The sequence below is a fragment of the Hermetia illucens genome, chromosome 5, assembly GCF_905115235.1.
Source record: "Hermetia illucens chromosome 5, iHerIll2.2.curated.20191125, whole genome shotgun sequence".
NCBI classification, from domain to species: Eukaryota; Metazoa; Arthropoda; class Insecta; order Diptera; family Stratiomyidae; genus Hermetia; species Hermetia illucens.
The window spans coordinates 80,495,710-80,515,533 of NC_051853.1; the positions used below are offsets into that span (position 1 = coordinate 80,495,710).

Consider the following 19,824-nt stretch of genomic DNA (forward strand, 5'->3'; position numbering starts at 1 on the left):
AATAAGTTGTTTTCCGCACACCATTCTCTTGTATTGATCGCATCAACAACCTACCCATCTTTTTGGAATAGAACGTGCAGTTTGGATCTTCCCTGCACCTGCTCTTCATCGATTTCGAGAAAGCTTTCGATAGTGTGAACAGGATAAACCAATTGCTGCATCGAGTTAAAATCTCAAAGGATTTGAGTTCCAAAGCGGAGTCCGCCAGGACTGCATCTTGTCAACGATATTATTTTTTCTTAATAATAATATCATGCCTGTGGAAAAAAATGCTGAAGCTTAGAACGAAACCAAGATTTAACACTCAAGGTTTTCGCGATGGGCTCCTCCATTTGGAGTACACTGACGAGGCTGCCTTAAAGTGGCTCCAGCTGGCAATCCCGGCTTTGAGTTCTGGCGGTCACTATTGTGAACATTGGACTACGCAGGACACAACATCTCGGATGTTGGGACATATTTTGGGCATGAACTTTGGATACTGGAGGGTAAAGTTCATGAATGCCAAGAAGGACAAATCTATAAACGTGGAGGGTTTCAACTTGGTATTCAAACTGAGCCAAAAGAGTCTAAATCAGAGGAAGTCACCATATGGTGCCCCACTTTTCCCCATATAGATTGAAATTCAGTCATATCAGGAAAATATAAAGCATCATCTCCTTCAACTCACACAATATACGGAAATTTCAGCATCTTCGGTGTGTTCTTCCACAATGGAACTGCGCGCGGAGAATATTGCGTAGAAAGGTGTAACCTCCGTATGGGGGTTCGCTTTGGTGAAAGGACTTCAGAGTGAATCCTACTAGTAACATCTCCTACACCTTCCAAGGAACACGCGGAAGAAAGGGAAGCCAGAGGCGTGAATGGAACTGACTTAATGCCAGTTCCAGCGATCGAATCTATGCAAACCGGACATCGCAAACCAGTCAAAGTGCTAAGAGGGAAACAAACGAATACTCTGAGAGATGAGATTTTTCATGGATAAGGACATGGGAACTGCGACACCTCCAAGTGCGGTTTTTCTCACAGAAATAAAAAACGAGGGTATCGAATCTCTGGCGGTACCTTGTGGGGGAAACTCCATCATTCATGGACCGCGGCATAGGCTTCTAACTGTTTTCCATAACACATTAGACTAAGTTTATGTCGAAAAACATAAAGATTGGTCAAATCAACCTGCAACATTTCAAAGCCTCCTCCTATCTGTTGGCAGTGAGGCTGACAAAGCTGCAGGACTGCCCCTACATTTTTCTACTGCAAGAGCCGTGGGTTCGATTTAACAGAATCTGTGGAGGGCTAGGATCTTCCACGATGAAAGATCCATAAGACCGAGAGATTGTATCCTATGTCAAGACGATTAGAGGCAACCATGCTGAGACAGTTCTGTTCCCAGGACTAAGCCATCGGTCATCGTACAATATCAGATTAATGGCGAGAGGAAAAACATCATAGTTGCCTCCACTTATTTACCCTATGATTCTTTGTATCCTCCACCGACACAAGAACTTAGGGATCTGGTAGCGTATGCAGAATCAGGTGGTCTAGAACTTCTAATACGTTGGGATGCGAATACTCAACAGGCAATCCAAGAGGAGAGAAGCTATTTGATTTCATCACTTCAGCTGGTCCCATGACTGCAAACGTAGGGTGCGCCCGGCTTTCGAATTTAATAATTAATTGAATGAAAATATTCTCCCAAGCAAAGTTAGTCCATTATCTGAACCTTCAGCCAACATTTGCCCTTATGGTATATTGCTTTATAAAGGCTGGGAATCAGCCACCTGAAATCACCCTTGAACCCACAATACAATGCCAAGAGAAATTCAAACAAATGTTAAATATGAATTGTCGATTGTAAGTCATTTACTTTCGAAACGGTTTTCTATTAACGGGTTCGAAGCAGAATTTGAAATAATCACTGATAGCATGTCATTGATTTTCCAAGGACTCATTTGCATGTCGTGATATAGGAAGGGTGAAATAATGAGTTATAGATTTCCTATTATTAAATGTGCACCCTTATCAATTATCATTATCGGAAATTACCAATCAAAGGAAATCTGGTAAATTTTTCAGCAACAAGTATTGATTGATTTTTCTGAGATATTTGTAATTTTCACTGCTCACTACTCTTCAAAGAGCTTCTTTGACTTCGTTAGATTCACTGCATCCGAATATCTTTCAGTCCTGGAAAATGGAAATCTTTCTTAAGTAGTCGCAGAAAATGTTGGTTATTGAAACCCAGAAAAGGCAACCTTTTCTGCCCTGGACCACTATGCTCCATTACATCTTTATTACACCTAGTTTTCATTGACTTTCAGAAAGCTTTAGAGGTTTAGGGTTACATATTCATATCTTCCATCATGCTTTTAGTGGCGTATTGAGCTGTTTGAATTGATACCCAATTATATTACTTCAGCATGAGCTGAAAGAGACATGGAATTTCCATGAGTAACAAAACCCTTTCCTTCCTAGCTGGTGCTAGGCCATGGAAATAAAAAAATTAAAAAGCAGCTTCAAAGACAGCAACCCATTGCTATAAACCATCTCTCTACCGGCACACGATACACGTAAGTTAATGAGATTGAGCTAAGTTTATTGCTGATTTCGCGAAAATCAAAATGACAATTATAATTATTGGTGATTCACCCACTGCAGCCTATTGAGCCCAATTTTATCCAGAACCAAAAAGTATAGCTCAACAATTTCGTCGTTATATAATCAATCACCCATACAAGGTATGAGAACTGTTTAAAATGATTTGTTGAGTAAGATGTGATGTTAGTTTATATATGACTTTATATTCAAAACAAGTCGGGAAACCGGAAGTTAGACACTTCAGATATAAAAGGTTTTGTTAAAAAAAGTGGCTGACCGTTTCGTCCAGGGCAGAGGCAACTCATCATCAACTGTTCTGGGAGCAGCGTGACGGTGTGAAAGTGGCTACAGGTGATAATCGCTCATTTATGTATAATTGCAAACAAACACACGAAAGCGAATTATATGTGGAAAAAGTTTTTTCCCAATTGGTCCGGTTCGACATCAACTGGATGCGGACTTAGGCCTCCTTCAATCCTCCAACAAAAATAAAAGGTTTTATGTTTCCCTATGTGAGGAACGCTGAGTGCATACATAGGTAAGAATTTAATTATTCTCTATTTTCTAAAAAGCCATTCATACAAACAATTTGATCTGGAAAGCAATGTATTGATAATAAGCAACCTCATACGCTTCGCACTAGGAGTTCAACATTATTAGCAAATGTGAAGAGGTTAACCTCCAGCAGCTGCAGACAAGGGCTAGGGAGAAGTAGATTCTTTATGAATGGCTTAAGATACAATAAATTCGGGCGGAGGTGATAAGTTTGAACTGTTATGACTTTGACACTAATAGCCAGATTTCCATAAAAGTTGGCTTGCATATCCGCTGCAAAATTTAGTAATGCTAGGATGAACTTCAGTCAATTTCTAAAATAAAATACTATTAGTAATTTTATTTGAGCACATATCTCAATGGGGCATGTTTTCAGGCCTAGATTTCATATAAGCGCACTGCCCTGATTTTTTCCAGATTTTTGGTTTGGATAGTTTCCGAAAATGATTCCTGTCTCACTTTAAGTGTGTACATTTTAACTCTTTACTCGCACACTTTACAATTCCCGTCAAAACTATAATCAGTTTTGGAAAGTACTAATCCGAGACCTTTCATTTACATGACTATATTCGGTGAAAAAAGTGTATATCCTCCTCCACCTAAATTTATATCACACGCTGTATAGGGATATTTCCATATTATATTATTATATTTCCACCAAATTTCGTTTGGATCGGTTAATCGTTTTAGACAAAAGTGCGTGTGATATACAGACAGACAGTGAATCGATTTTAATAAGGTTTTATTTTACACAAAACCATAAAAAGTGTAAAATTTTCAGAAAATCCTGAGGCGAATTTGGGGAACAGCTAAAAATGGACATCGATAGCACATACGTAGTAGATGCGTGTATGAAATTAAAATATCTTCAAGCTAGCGCGGCCCGAGGCTTTTTCGGAGTAGACAAACGCGCTCCGGGCCGATGATATCCCATGCCCGCAGTGGCTCTAATGTTACAGGAGATAACGTGGGGTAGTTTTCTTTTAGGAAGTATTACAAGCTTGGTAGATCAACTCCGCCATGTTATTTACATATCGTGCTGGTCTCAAGCCGACATAAAAGAGGACGGTTTGAAGCAACGTACTTTGTACTATCCTCAGTAAAACAAAAATAAAATGCTGAGGTCAGGAAAAGAGATAAATAAAATACAATTAGTGTTATTCCACTACCCTAACCAGGAAAATGCATTCAATATCGTTAAAATCAAAATGACCGTGTTCAGTCATAAGTTTTGGAAAAATTCTAGGGTGTTTAGTCGACCCGGCAAGACGGGCCCCGGTATTGTTGAAAAATGGGCAAAGGTCCTTGATGCACGAAAAGCGTGAGAACGTATGTAAATTAGTCCAGGCAAAACAAATGCCTGTCTGCACGCTAAATATTGGCCCCTCACTGGAAAGACCGAGAAACTCACAAGAGCACTTCAGAAAAGGTGCATTGATATCTGCGCTCTACAAGAAACCCGATGACTTGATGTCAAAAGTTGTGACGTAAAACGCGATTGCAGTCAAAACGGCTATAAACTTCCGTGATGCCATTAAAGAAGGTGAACGATCTGATGACCGGCTGATGAAGCTCACCATTATATCAGCAGATTGCACTATTAATTTCTCCACTGCATACGCCCCACAAACATGCCAAGAAAGATGCCTTCTGACAAGTTCTCGATGCAAAAACCTGTAATGTGCCCGCTGATGATTATATCGCCATTACGAACGACCTAATTGATCATACCCGTGGAAAGGCAGATGGGAACAGGTGCCATGGGAAATAAGAGTTTGGAGTACAGAACCAGGGTGGCAAGCGTGTAGTCGGTTTTTGCGGATATTTACAACCTTGTACTTGTGAATACACGGTTTACCAAACGATTGGTTTCTCATTGTTTCACATTTTATATTGGGAAACACGCAGATTGACTATATCCGAAGCCTATTATAATAAATTATGGCGATTTCGTGAGAAAAAGAAACAAGTCGGAATACCGGAAGCTCGCACTTCGGGTATAAAGGTTTTGTGTTCATCTTATGTAAGAAATTCCAACGCATATTTTTCTATTCGTATATAGCTACAAATCCAACATAATCTTTCATATTTTTCCAAACTACGAGACATACGTCCATATTACAGCTCACCCTAAACAAACAAACTGCCTATTTCCGAATACTGTACACATATATGCACGTATATAAATTGATCGTACCCATATTTCCGATTTACTTCTTATATCTATCTGAATTAGGCACTACCCGCAAAGTTCATTAGCACGCATATACTATATACCTATATACACACATGTCTGGTTGGAGTATTTGATATTCATATACAAATGACTAAAAAACTAAAACAAAATAATTTTTTCCGACCCCATTCATAAGAACTCATTTCGATGTGGTATTGACGAATTGATATGTGATGATGACGTCATGCAGGTTGTAGAGTGCACAAAATTCAGAAAAAAAATGTGAAGTTTCACCCCCTATAACTTTGTTAATAATAGTTGGATTTTTTTCAAACTTGACCAACTTGTGCATTAGGTTCTTCTTTATACCCATGCCGAATTTTGTGATTCTGGGATGAATATCAGGGGGGTACCGGGTGAATTTCTGAAATGTGGAAATATACTATTATTAACTTTATTTGTGCAGATATCGGAACCGGATATATTTTGAGGCCTAGATTTCGTAGAGGTGCACTACTGTGATTTTTTTTAGATTTTTCGATTGGATAGGTTCTGAGAACGAGACCTGTTACACTTTTTGGGGGTCATATTTTGAGCTCTCACTCCCCTATGTTTCACTCAACATCAAATATTGAACCAGTTTCGAAAAGTACTAACTGAGACGTTTCATTTGATATCCCGCTACATTCTGTGAAAAAAAAATTTGCAGCCTCCATCCACATGTATGGGGAGCCCCCCTTAAACTTAACACAAGATGGCGCCACTTACTGCATGTAAAGGGAACACCAGATTACATACTCTCACCAATTTTCGTGACAAACGGTCCAGCCGTTTCCGAATAAATCGGGTGTGACAGACAGACAGACAGACAGACGGACATACGGACAGACAGACACCGTCTCGATTCTAATAAGGTTTTGTTTCACACAAAACCTTAAAAATGATCTCAATTAGGCGATTACCAACCGTTACAAATGAAACCAAGTTAAAAGTACGATCCATAAAGCGGCCTATGCAACCCTCGAGGTTACCAGCTAGGTAAGCGGTTCATCAATCAAGATTGATTGGCTTGAAGGCTTTGAAATGACAATGTCCTAATGAAGGTCCGCGAAAAGAAACGCCTCCACCACAAGTTTTCCGACAATAAAACACTAGCCAATTGAAAAACTTACAAGAAGGCCAACCGGGAAGCGAAGAAAGCGATTGTTGTCACCCGAGCGATTCATTACAAAGATCTTTACAATAAACCGGACGCTGGAGATGGCAAGAGAGATCTGTATCGACTTGTCAAAAGCCGACAGCAACGCACACAGGATATGGAACATTTCTGTTGCGTTAATGGCAAGAACGGCGAGAATATTTCGAGCTGATTTCAACGTAGATGACATCGCATCTGAGCTCTGGAAAGCGAAGAGATGAGACCCAACACTGTAGCTCAATGGGTTCTTCAATGGCGCTATTGAGAAAGGGAGAATACCATTTAACTGGGAGAAAGCACCACAGTTCCAACATGAAAAAAGAAAGGAAGTCCAGTGGAATGTTAAAATTACCATACGATTCGGTTGCTGTCCCATACCATGAAGATTTCTTGACTATCATATTGGTAACATCGTTCAAACAACCATGAATCAAGTCATGTTTACTAAGAAATACACAATACACGCGCGGTTACTCATCGAAAAACATCGTGAGAAGGATTATCCTCTTTACATTGTGTTCCTGCATCTAAAGAAGGCGCTTACCAATATGCCACATAAACTCATCTGATATATTCTACGACAAAACCTAGTGCCAGAAGAACTCATGTACCGGCTTAAATCACTGTAGCGCATCCGAAAAGTAAAGTTCAAAATGTAGCGGGTATATCAAAGCCGCTTCATGTCTCTGTCGGTGTTCATCTAAGAAGGGCCCTCTCACCACTTCTCTTTGTTCTTGTTATGGACACTGTCACACAGGACATCCAACGTTCAGCGAGCTATACACTGCTTTTTGCAGATGATGGTTTCCTAGCGTATAATAACAAAAATAATCTCGGCCATCTTGACCAATAATGGAATGATCCCCTCATGCAACATGATCTCACATTAAATCTGTGGCGTAACACGTCATGATCACCTCCGAAATGAGGATATCCGCGATTGACATGGGGTTGTACCGATCGTGGAAAAATTTCGACTGAGACGTCCACGATGGTATGGTCACAAGATTCCCGCTAATGATAATTGACTTGACGAGATTGGTCAAGATATCGAAGTCTACAGGAAAGCTTGATGGGCAATTTGAAAGAATCACGACTGCATCCAAGTCAGACTTTTCACAAAACAAAACGTAACCAATCAAAACGAGCTGACCCTGCTTGTGAACGGGACAAAGGCTAAAAAAGGAGAAGCAATAATAATGGTATTAGTGGAAGTAGCATTGTGTCCAAAAATAACTAATATACCCCTGTAATTGTTATATTGTACCTATTAACTATTATTGTAGTCTAGCATTTGGTATTAGGTATTCTTCCAGTTATCGTAACCTAGTTTGCACAAAGGCTGGACATTGTTCCAAAGGTTTCATCATTGTTCCCTACGGAATCTGCAATGTCCACTGATATCCCTAGCTTCTGCCGTTCCTCTTCTTTCCTTAGTGTCATACCCATGACGCCCTTCCTGATTCCATAAATTGATTATTATGTTTCAGTAGGTTAGGATATAGTAATAATAGCAGGGTTCCCACTAAACTTTCCAGTATTATGCGCAGTACTATTCTACTGAATAAATCTGATAAATTATTCCTCGGAAGAACTTGACGGATCGATTCAAAAAACGATTTGATACCGTTGACGAGGACTTTTGAAGAAGAACATTTTTCCACCTAAAATCATGCCCGTCACTCTATGCGTGGTTTTTCACAGTTTAATAGTTTCTAGCAAAAATGCTTGTGCAAGACGGACAGACACTCAATCGATTTTAATACCGATTTGTTTTACACAAAACCTTAAAAATGTATATTCGGATGCCAGCATGTAAATTCTATTAGCAATTAGAGGTCCATATTTTAAAATATGAATAACTAGTTGACCCAGTTTACAAGTAGCGCTTTGTATCTCTACCTTCTACATTTTCAACTAAGAGATAGGTCTCTGATTCCGGTCTTATTTCCGCATACTGAGTTTACTAAATCCTAAGTAGATACTTCATCGCGTTACTATTTACTAACTTTTTCACACGCTTTTGTTCATAGCGCAACACATCGCATTCTCATGGTAACGTTTCATCATTCATTCATCTAATCAAATTAGCGTGAATCTTAATTGCTCTGTTCAGTTTTCTATTAATTGCATAGACTTTCTTACGTTTCCCGTGAGCTGCTCTTTGTGTCCCATCTTAAAATTAATTTCTTTTGCAAGCCGAGTGCATTATTGTTATTCATTGTTAGAAGAAGTTATGTAGATACATATCATTCATTAAGTATTCTTTTCTGAAAATGATACTTGTTATTCACATTGAGTACCAATGAATCTGAGTTCTTTTCGCCTTGAAACAGTTTATCTCTTCGCTGGTACCTGGTATGCGCATTTAGCCTTGGGCACTCAAATAGGCGGTTAAATGCATTACTCAAGTTTCAAACACATTCACATACGTACTCGATTAATTCGCAGGTTTAGCATTAAGATACAGTTTGCAACAAAATGGTACTATCATAGGCAATATCTACTTACTATATTTCGATCAGCTCGCATCCAAGTAACAGTTTATCCGGCCCCAGCTCCACAACGGCTATCGTCTGGTCATTGTGGTAGATCATAATCAGCGAATCATTCTGAATGCGGTGGCCACTGGAAAAAGTGAACAATACAACATTTAGCCATAACTTGGTATGCAAATCCGCTTATTGTTGATTCAGAGGCTTCCTCGCGGTGCCAGGTTGGTTAGCCAAGTAATAGTATTGGTTGCATTGCCGCTTGATTGCAGCACTTACCTGTATGTTTTCATCTGATGCTGGACACGCTTCTCGACAAATTGCTGTGTAAACGATTGCAAGGAGCGAACTGGCGAAAACGACTTGGCAAACGAAAAGTTCAAAGTAGGCTTTGCTCCGGCCGAACTCAATAATGCAAGAACTGCACACGCAATAACTCCGAATATTTGTAAACGACGTCGCACAATGCAGGCAGACATATTCCCTTTGAATGTGGTTGCAAATCAAGTGAAATACAGCAAATTGATATTTTCACAGGTATTCGACGGGCGAAAAGATTCAGGACTCAGTATTTGATTCCATTAAGATCCTTTGAGCTGTTAATAATGGGCTCGCATGTCCACGTCTACTATTTCCGCACATTCAAGATCCAGCTAGTCATTGAAAGAATCTTGATTTCGAACGAAAATGGGAACATAGCCTGTTAAAAAATGAATCTTTGTTGTTAACTTTAAACTTGCAAGATTGAAACAATTAAAAACAAGTAGGCAGAAGCAAGTAAGATTAATGTAGGTACTAAAAATTAGACGGATTCCGTAACTTCCTTGGTCAACTCAATTTGAGTTAATATATAAAGCTCAAAGGGTAGTATTGGTTGGATTGGTACTCACGAGGGAGCATAAAATCTGGCCAACGCCTGCTAAACGAACACCTACAGTTCTGTGTGTGTGTGTGTGTGTATGGTGGGGGAGAAGCTACAGCTTCTGAGCACTCAGGCCGTGTTGGCCCATTGTACTCGCCACCCCCGTCTAACGGAATATTCCGGATTCGTTAACGTATCGCAGGATTTCCGTTAGTGGATGTGATGCTACCCGTCGCAATTGCAGAACATCGGCACCAAAGATCTGATGCCTTATGCGTCCATAGGCGGGGCATTCACATAGAAAATGCTCCGTGGATTCCGCTTCCTCATTACAGGAGGGACACGTATCATCTTCGGTAATTCCTATTCTGAACATATGCCTAGCTAGTGAATTATGGCCTGTCAGAATGCCCACAATACATCTGCAGGTCCTCCTGCTTTTCACCTATAGTTCTACTACGAATCCCTATCTCCACCTCCACGTGGGGAACGCTGGGAGTTCTCTCTTAATGAATAGATGTAGACGGAGACCTATGAAGGAAATTCTGCCGCGCCTAAAACGGTCCAAATTGTACCAACCGGTCCTCCAGGTTGAGGGTTGGGTAGGGTTCACAACCCTATATGGAAAACAACTTGTTACGAAGCCACAAAGGGAGCTTCGAACTTGATGGATATTACAACGACGAACCCGTCAACGAAAACGGAGGAATGATTTGCGTATATTCTTACGCAACGTGCGCTCCCTGTTCAGATGGAATGCTGCCCGCCAGCTAACCAACACCATGTCCCGATATAACGCTGGTGTAACAACGATACAAGAGATACGATGGACAGGGACTGGTTTCTTGGGGAAGAGCCACTACACCATATACGAGTATTATAGTGGCCATTCAATAAACCAAATGTTCAGAGTAGGTTGAAACCTACTGAAGGCATATGCGAAAGGCTATGTACTCTGCGATTGCAAGGTAAATTTAGACATGTAAGCCTCATTAACGTTCCCACTCCTTCAGAGTAGGCTGCAGAGTTGGAGAGATACCTTCTACGAGGCAATAGAACAAACCATCGCAGCCTATTCCAGGTTAATATCAAATTTTAACAGCCAAATAAGAACAAACATGAGACTCTCCAGACGGGGCCGCTTACAACCAAATTGAGTGTTAATTGACCGCCGCCACCTTTCAGCCTTGATAAACGTCAGAACAGAAGGAAGGGCTAATATAGACTCGAATTACTATCTCGTTGGCATGGTGCTCCGGGTTTAAATAACAACACCGACTAATATCCTCTCTGACAATAAGGTAACAGTGAACACTAAAACCACCCGCAACAAAGCCCTTCGTAACAATCATAAGGAGGAAATGGATACTGCAATAACCGCAGTCAATAGAAAAACCGATAAATGATCTTCACTACCCACAAACAAAACCCCCCAGCGCCAGCCGCAAAACAATGCGGAACGACAGGTTCGATGACGAATGTAAGCTAGCAAAAATAAGGGAGAAAGCTGCATGCCAAGCAATGTTATATTCTCAAAGAACGCGGCCGCGCGCAGATATCTATTTCGATCGCACCAGGGGAGTAAGTTGTACCGACAAGTCAGCGGGATACACGTCAACACCCATCTTGTCGAAACAAAAAAGGAAATCTGGAAAAATGGACATATTGGAGTGGTGGGATAAGTATTTTGATGAACGGCTCAATAACCAGAATATCGGCGAGTTGAAGGTGCCGCCAACTGAAGAAGACAAACATTTGCTGCCACCACCAAACATGGAAAACCATAAGTCGCCAGGAGCCAAACTGATTAAATATGGAGGCGATTGACTACTTCAGACGGTTCATCAACTTACGCTCAAGGCCTGGGACAACGAATGCCTGATAACTAGCAACGAGGCACATCAAAAAGGAGATATCACGCAGTTCCGCAATTATAATCGTTGCTGAGTACCATCTACAAGATATTTTCCGCTATTAGACCGGGCAGCCCCATACGTCCAAAACGTCAACAGTCCATACTAAACAGGCTTCAACGCCGCCTATGATAACATAGCCTGGGTAAAACTGTACGTGCCCATGTGAGAATTCAGTATCCCGACCAATGCGCAAGGCCAGATAAAAGCATGAGGATAACTCTGCAGACCGTTCAAAGTCAACAACGATCTAAACCAAGTGGATCCCCAATTGTGCATCCTTTTTAACCTGACCTGAGAAAAAGTGATCCCTGATGCTGATGTAAATGCGAGAGGCACCATCCTCTCCAAGTCCACCCAAGTGCTGGCCTATGATGACGATATCGACATCCTGGGAAAACAATACGAGATGTACAAACTGACATCATTCAAATCGAGTGGGCCGCAATTGTCGCAAGCTCTTGGACTGTACATTAATAAAGGCAAGACGAAATATATGGTGCCAACGTCAGCATCAGAAATCACAGAAGCAAGAACATCAACTAGCACTGGTCAAATAAAAACAATGAAGATAGGATACTACAACTTTGAGTCCGTTGATAAGTTTTCCTATTTAGGATCGAAAATCACGATTAAATCCCCGCACGATTGTTGGCAGCCAACAGAGCCTATTTCAGCTTACAAACACCATTTCGCTCGAATCGTCTAAGCTTTTACTGTACAAGACAATAACTTTGCCAGTTCTTATGTATGATATTTCTCGAAGACTTGGGTTCTTAGCAAGAGAAAATTCAAACCCTTAGTTGCGTTCGAGTGAAGAAACCTCCGAAGAATTTTTGGATCCCTACTTGAGGATGAACGCTGTCGCAGCCTATATAGCGACGAAATCTTTGAGCGATATCACGGCCCCTTTGTGGATAAAATCCGCTGAATAGGTTGCGATAGGCGGGTCGCTTAATCCATATGGATGAGGATAATCCAGCCCGGAAAGTTTATAAGGGCAATGTCTATGGTAGAAAAGAAAATAAGACAGACCCTGTCTAAGATGGACGCCTGGCTGCTGTTAGGGATATCGAATTGATGGACCTCGGCACAAAATCGGGACGTCTAGAGTTCCTTATTAAGGCAAGTTTATATCGAGTACGACGTACATATATTACCTACATTCCTAGGAAATTATTTTATTTTATTTATACCTAGCAAGGTCATCGAAGAGAATGTAAGATTATTTGCTATCATAATTATTAAAAACCCTTTGAACATTAATCGAATATTAATATAATTAATATAATAACAGATTGGGTTAATCACCCCCTTTTAAAGCAGCAGCTTGCCACATTCATCAATACACTCCCGCACTTGCGTGCCAACCACGTCGTGTGATTCGGGCCCCATCCACCCCTCCCAGGTGAATTCTTAAAGATACTTAGGAGCTAGCAACTACGCCAAAATCTGGGAGGCTTATAACTACAACACGGGGAGCCAATCAGATGGCTTTACCTACAGGGGACCAGACCAAAAGAATATCATACTGACCAGCGGCTAGGTATCATACGGCTGTAAGACGCAATGAGAACTCTTAAGTAGAAGACAAAACTCGTAAAACGTAACTTAAAAGAAATTCAACCTCAACATCTAGATGGAAAAATATAAAAGGAAAACCCATTCCACTTCATTTCCTAAAAATGTAAGGTTAGTATTGAAAGTGCAGGTAGCTCTTCCGTAACAATTTTCCAATCCCAACTTCCATTACAAGAATATTAACCTCTCTTTAAGAACTAGATCCAATAGTGACATACATATCTTATTTCCTAAGAGCACTAGAAGGCAAAGGTGTAAAAACTTCCTTAAGAAACAACAAGGGATGATTCTTCTGATGAATTCCAAATCGAATTTTTCATAGCTACCTACGAGTCCATTCAGGGGCTTAATGAAGCTACCAATATAAAGTATATCTACCACTAGAAAGTCTCCCTTAAAAATGTTAGAAGTTGGGAACAAATACCGAGCTACAACAACCTTATGCACATCGTAGAGAATCTATTGCGCAAAGATAAATAAAATGTACAAGAACCGCGCATTACAGAAAACCTAGTTCAAAAACGCAGAACTACTCCAACTCCGATCAAATTAGAAATCCAGCAACTGCAGCGGATGTCCTGTGTAAAATAAAATGGCTGCAAGCCAGTTTTGATAGCCCTTTGAGCTGGCATTTGAGAATTCACTCAAAATACATTATCCGCTTGTCGTAGAAGGCGATTAAAGGCAATGGAAATTTGTGTGTTATCCTGGTAAACCTGTTAATTTCGAAGCTATTTTGAAACGGCCTTTGATTGTTGAATTCTAATTTTGACTGTCTTTTGGATTGCACGCATGTTCCTAGACAATGGATCAAAGCCCCCAAAATGCTCCTTTTCTCCAGCATGGACGAGCAAGCCGTCAGTATAAGTTAAATCTCTAGACCAAGTGAAGTGAGATTGTGGGACTCTTCATAGTATTTCTCTTCCCGTTGCCAAAACTGGCACTGCGCTTTTGCATTGGTGGTCGGAAGTGGCGAGGAGATAAACGGGGTAGCAACCCTGTGGCCCTGTGGAGAATAGAACCGGGAAACGCTGTATTCGCATTAATTTGTTGGTCGCGATGCATTAGGAGAATGATTCAAGATCTTAGACGACCTGACCTGAATCTGCACGAGGACTCATCTGATTGCTTTGGTCACGAAGCCTTTACAACTCAGTTACCGTACCCCTTAGTTATAGTAGAGGCTTTAGATATTCACAGCGAAGCTCTGATTATAGTCATCAAATCAATTCGTGGATACTCAAGTAAAACAAGACCACTGGAACTAAATTGTGCTTTTGTATTCTGAAAAGCCTAGTGGTAGCAGACGCAAATCTGATATCAGACTAACTGGATGCCGATTCCTAATAGGACCTCGACTGCGGGGAGTTAATAAGGGAATATCACAATCGTGTAGTACCAACGAATAATGATGCTTTCTATGAACAACTGCATGAGAGAAGACATCACAAAACTTTGCTGACTACGGAAATGAATGACGACCTCAACAAGAATTTAAAGAGCTTTGAGGTACTGGTACGCGTTTCAATAATCCTGCGAAAGTTATCAATGTTATGTTGCTTCACCACAATTGTTAATCGTTTAACATCCTGAGAAGTATCACTTCTCGTGTTGTCCCAGCGGTCACCGTAAGGTTACTACTTCTATTCATTCATAATTCTAGAGAATCTAAGGTCTTTCCAGTAAGGAGAAGATTTATGTGCTTCCCATCACCATATCTCCGCACGAGCTCATGGCGATTCGCAAAATTATGTCTCGCCACAACTTCATCATGTAGCCCTGACAACTTCAATTGCTACTACAGTGCTGCTCAGCGCGAATTCACCTCTTACGACAAATTCTACAATTAAGCTCATCGATTGACAGAATTGGACCAGGACACCGACGACGAAGCCAACTATCTAGATTATCAAGCTCGATGAAATCTCACGAGAAGTCAACGCTCATGGTGACCAGCCCAAATCCCGCCACACATGACATAAACTTATAAACCACTCAAAACTCCAGAAGGTGAAATCGAGAAGAAAACACCAGGGAATCCCAAGATGGTACCTATTATAAGGACCACGAAAGTCAAGATGAACCTGCCCCAGATCGCATCAAACCGAATAGGTTTCTAGACAAGATCCAACTTGGTACCATCAAGATTCCTACAATTCCTTTTTGCTCTCTAGCCTGATGCCTCATTCCATAAATCCACGATCGGGTGGCCGAAACGGCCAATTCAGAATGAAAACCGGGAACCAATGAAAGTAATCGTTGTCACCCGAGCTGACTATTACAAAGATCTTTGCGACAAACTGGACACTCGGGATGGTGAGAGAGATCTACATCTGCTTGTCAAAAGCTGACGCGAGCGCACACGTTACATCGAACACTTCTGTTCAGTGTATGATAAGAACGGTACTTTGCTTACCGATTGACAGACAGCGACGGTTAGATGGCGGGAGCCTTCCAACTGAAGAAATATTGCCACATTTGGAAAAATTCCACCTGTCAGCGCGACTAAAGTCAGCGAAGCAATGGAACCCGTCACACGGGACACCCAACGTCCAGCGCCGTACACACTGCTTTATACAGATGATGTTTTCTTAGCGTCTAATAGCAAAAATAATGTGAAGCAACTTGTCCAAAAACGGAATAATCGCCTCATGCAACATGGTCTTAGATTGAATCTGAATAAAACTGAATTTTTGACGACCGATGCTCAAAAAACAGACATTATCACTGTTATTGCCAGAGTGGAAGTTACCTGATCAGAACTGAGGGGTTCAAATATCTCGGGTCAATGGTATCAGCCAATGGAGAACTGCGTTTTGAAGTTCTTTACGAATTAGCGCAACCTGGATGAAGTGGAGTTTAACAACTGGTTTTCTCTGTGATTAACATATCAGTGAACGTCTCAAATCTAAAATTTACCGCGATGTCGTCTGCCCTGTCGCATTCTGTGGTTCTCAGTGTTGGCCTACTACGCGCTAACGAGAATTCACTTGTCAAGATTGCTCTGAACATCGAAGTCAATGGTAAACGACATAGAACGGTAGCTTGATACGCTGGTTAGGGATTTGAAAACCTCGCTATTACATACAGATCAGGCCTTTGATAGAGCAAAATGGCGCGACCGATCCCGACAAGCCGACCCCTAACTAAAGGAAAAGAAGAAGATGGTCGTCCTCTAATTGCAGGATTTGGTTCTGCGTGAAGAACGTGGAACACCATCGCTAGAGAACATTTTATAATATTTTTAATACTCCTAATAGAATTACCCTGGTTTTGAGTTGGGTTTCAACTGATCGATAAAATACGAGCAATTAGATCGGCGGTATTGCGATCGGCAGTAGATTTAGGACTGGTCTTCTGGATGTGGGTAACAAAAGAGGTGCTGACATCGTCTGGCCAAATCGAAACCTTACGGATCATTTTGGAACATGCGTGATGTTCAGATCTACGCTGCACCTGCTCTTCGTCGATTTCGAAAATGCTTTCAACAGCGTTAACATATGGAATGTTTAACGCATAAGGGAAGCGAAATATGATGAGGCAAAATGCCACGTGCTGCACTGAGGTAGAATCTCAAAGAAATTTGAAGTCCAAAGCGGAATCCAGCACTATTCCTTTTTATGATCGGTGTTATTCTTTGTGCCGCATATTCCGAGGACGTGGAGGACTTCAATGGATCATGACATCTGTTTGAGGAAAAACCACATCGACTACGTTTATGAGATCTGTTTGCTCTCTCCCCAATTTAAATCTTTCTTGTTAGCGTGGTTTCTGCCAGCTGAGCAACCGAGCAAGATGTACCCTCTAAAGTTAACATTTTGGACTTATTCTAGCTATGTTTTTATACTTCATCAATTTTACTGAGGATAGTAGTAAGTGTTCTCTTCTTTATCCTTTACTTGGGTTTAGAAACAGCATATTTACATAATATGGTTAGAATAGTCAGAATGTTTCTAATCTTTAATTCAACTCTAAAAATGCTTCTTTCTCCTCTTATAATAAACCGCAGGCAGATGGACATCTGCCTGTGGTTAGAGTTTTTCTGATAACATGGTAAAGATTTAGCTCATGCTAATCTGTTAGAATTTACTAAGAGATCATAATAGGTCATAATCATAATCAGTCAGGCAAGAAATAAATAGCCCAATGCCGATGTCTCTAAAAGGCGCTCCTGCCAAAAGTAAATTCTTTTAAACTGTCTGACTTTATTCTCGATGAAAGAAGATCTTTCTTTTCCTAAGATCAACAAGTCGGGAAACCGGAAGCTGGACGCTTCAGATATGGAAGGTTTTGTGTATTTCTTTTATAAAGAAAGTAATATATGCATATTTTATGTAAGAATATCCACTTTCGCGTAATATTTACTAACTTTGTTAGTAATAGCGTGATTTTCACCAAACTCGGTAGGATCATGGTCCATACTATAGCCTGCATTGCAGCAATTCGATGATTTTACGATGAAGTTAAAGGGGGTTTCGCAGCCTTAACTTTGTTGCAGGTATCGGTATGGAGGGTATTTAGAAGCCTAAGCACCATATAGTGGCAGCGTATTGATTTTTCGGTTGGTTTCTGAGAATGGGTTCGTTAAAGAAATAGTCAATTTCGACCCCCCGTACTACCACCTTTTCAACAAATGTTAAAACTGTTACCGGCTTCGGAAAGTACTAAGCGAGACCTTTAATTTGATACCCCACATGACTATATTTAGTGAAAAAAAAATTTACACCCCCCTTTTGCATGGACCCCCCCCCTTAAATTCAACGTAGAAAGATGTATCTTACTGTATGCCTTCACATTTTCCACAGTTTCCACCTTTCCAAATTTGGTGTTAATCGATATAGCCGTCTCCGAGAAAAATGCGATTGGCGGACAGACAGACACACAGACAGACAGTAAACCGATTTTAATAACCTTAAAAACTATTTAACTCACCTCATCTACTAAATACTAATATAAAATATATTTCTATCGCCTATCCCAGGAGATAAAGAAAGCCATTTAGAAGGAATTTTTAAATTGTTCAAAAAATATTGGTAACTTATACAGAATTAGATGAAAAATTTCAAGAGAAGTTCAGCGGTCGTAGACCACTAATGGGATTAATAGCCAAATAATTGAAAACCTATTTTTAAATGTTTTAATTCGCTCTCGTAATCATTGAGCAGAAACTTTTCACATCCAATTGCAAGATCGACTTAAATCTTCTAAGAGGAAGCTGCAGATTATTCCCCGCTAATTGAATTCGACTCTAATACTCATTTCGTATTCTGCACATTGTTTCGGAACATACTTAGACGAGGCAGCACTTACATTTTCGCCATGTGTGGATTCGTATAATGGAATTGCGTGAATGCGCAAAGAATGCTTCAATTTACATAGCAAAATCCCACAATCGATGATTTCAAATTTATTCCAGAGGAAGTTGGCAGAAATAGAGAGTAAACGATTTTTCTGGTGAGCCACTCGCTTATTAATATTTATCTCAGTCCACTATCAAGAGTAGATATTCCTTCCAAATTCGTAGAGTCACTGAATTCAGAATAGGGTCGTGATCAAATTTTAAACGGAAAGGGACTCTTCACCTCAGGACGCACTTCACTAAGCACTAAGCAATCTAGAAAATAATTCATATCTTATAACACTCCGCACTGAACAAATAGCACTTTTGAATCTCGGCCACACCATTGGCGGCAGACTTGCACAAGATATTATTTATTCACGGTGGTAACGAGCGTCACCTGAACAATTCGATTTCACTAAGTCGGATTCGGAGACGCTACGTACAGAGGCTATCTTTGGAGCCGTTTTGCTCCAAGAACTCGACGCGAACCGAAGCGATACGTCCAATACACTATAACGAACTGATTGTATCTACTATTGCTTACCGCAATCCACAGTGACTCGATTCGGTTTCAGTATCCACTACCTAACAAAGTATCTATCCATCACCTGTTGGGTCCGAACACACCTGTAGAGAAAGAGTTCCACCGCACAATGTGTTCATGGAAGACACTAAGCGGTCGTTGTCGAATTGAGGCCGGCGCTAAATTTCGTTGCGGGGAACATGTTGAATGAAATTGAATGCAGTTTATGCAGCGGCGGCGGATGCACTTTGTCAGACGTGGGAGAGAACCGTGAAAATTGAAGAAGCCTATTTCAGTCAAGTCCTTTACGAGTATCCAGGGGAGAAGTTGCTTTAACATGTACTTGAGGCCCTTATTAGCATATCATCGCCATATCGACCATTTCCCAGAGGGTGCTTGACATTTTCACACGTGTAAAGCCTTGCTTGCCTCACTATCACTGGAAATGCAATACTGATAAATGCGGTAAAAATGAATTATTCTATATAGTGATAATTATGGAATTGACATGGTAATAAGAGTTAACTTTACTAAACTAATTACGCGCTCATTTGCAAAGCGAACAACTTTTTCTACAACAAGTAAGGA

The 19,824-nt window shown here is 40.7% G+C and overlaps 1 protein-coding gene across 2 annotated transcripts in view; it reads right to left on the reverse strand.

The window, feature by feature from the left end:
* LOC119658073 overlaps positions 1–19,587 on the reverse strand; it is a 35,420-nt gene extending 15,833 nt beyond the window's left edge. Inside the window, exons 1-3 of one of the 2 annotated variants that reach the window (XM_038065333.1) lie at positions 18,955–19,587; positions 9,296–9,716; positions 9,036–9,152 (exon numbers count right to left, since the gene is read on the reverse strand). In XM_038065333.1, the coding sequence (XP_037921261.1) occupies positions 9,036–9,152; positions 9,296–9,495 (317 nt within the window). In that variant the 5' untranslated portion in view covers positions 9,496–9,716; positions 18,955–19,587. Of the gene's footprint in view, positions 1–9,035; positions 9,153–9,295; positions 9,717–18,682 lie in introns of both variants that reach the window. The other variant, XM_038065332.1, reaches the window with a different exon arrangement.
* Positions 19,588–19,824: the final 237 nt, after the last annotated feature.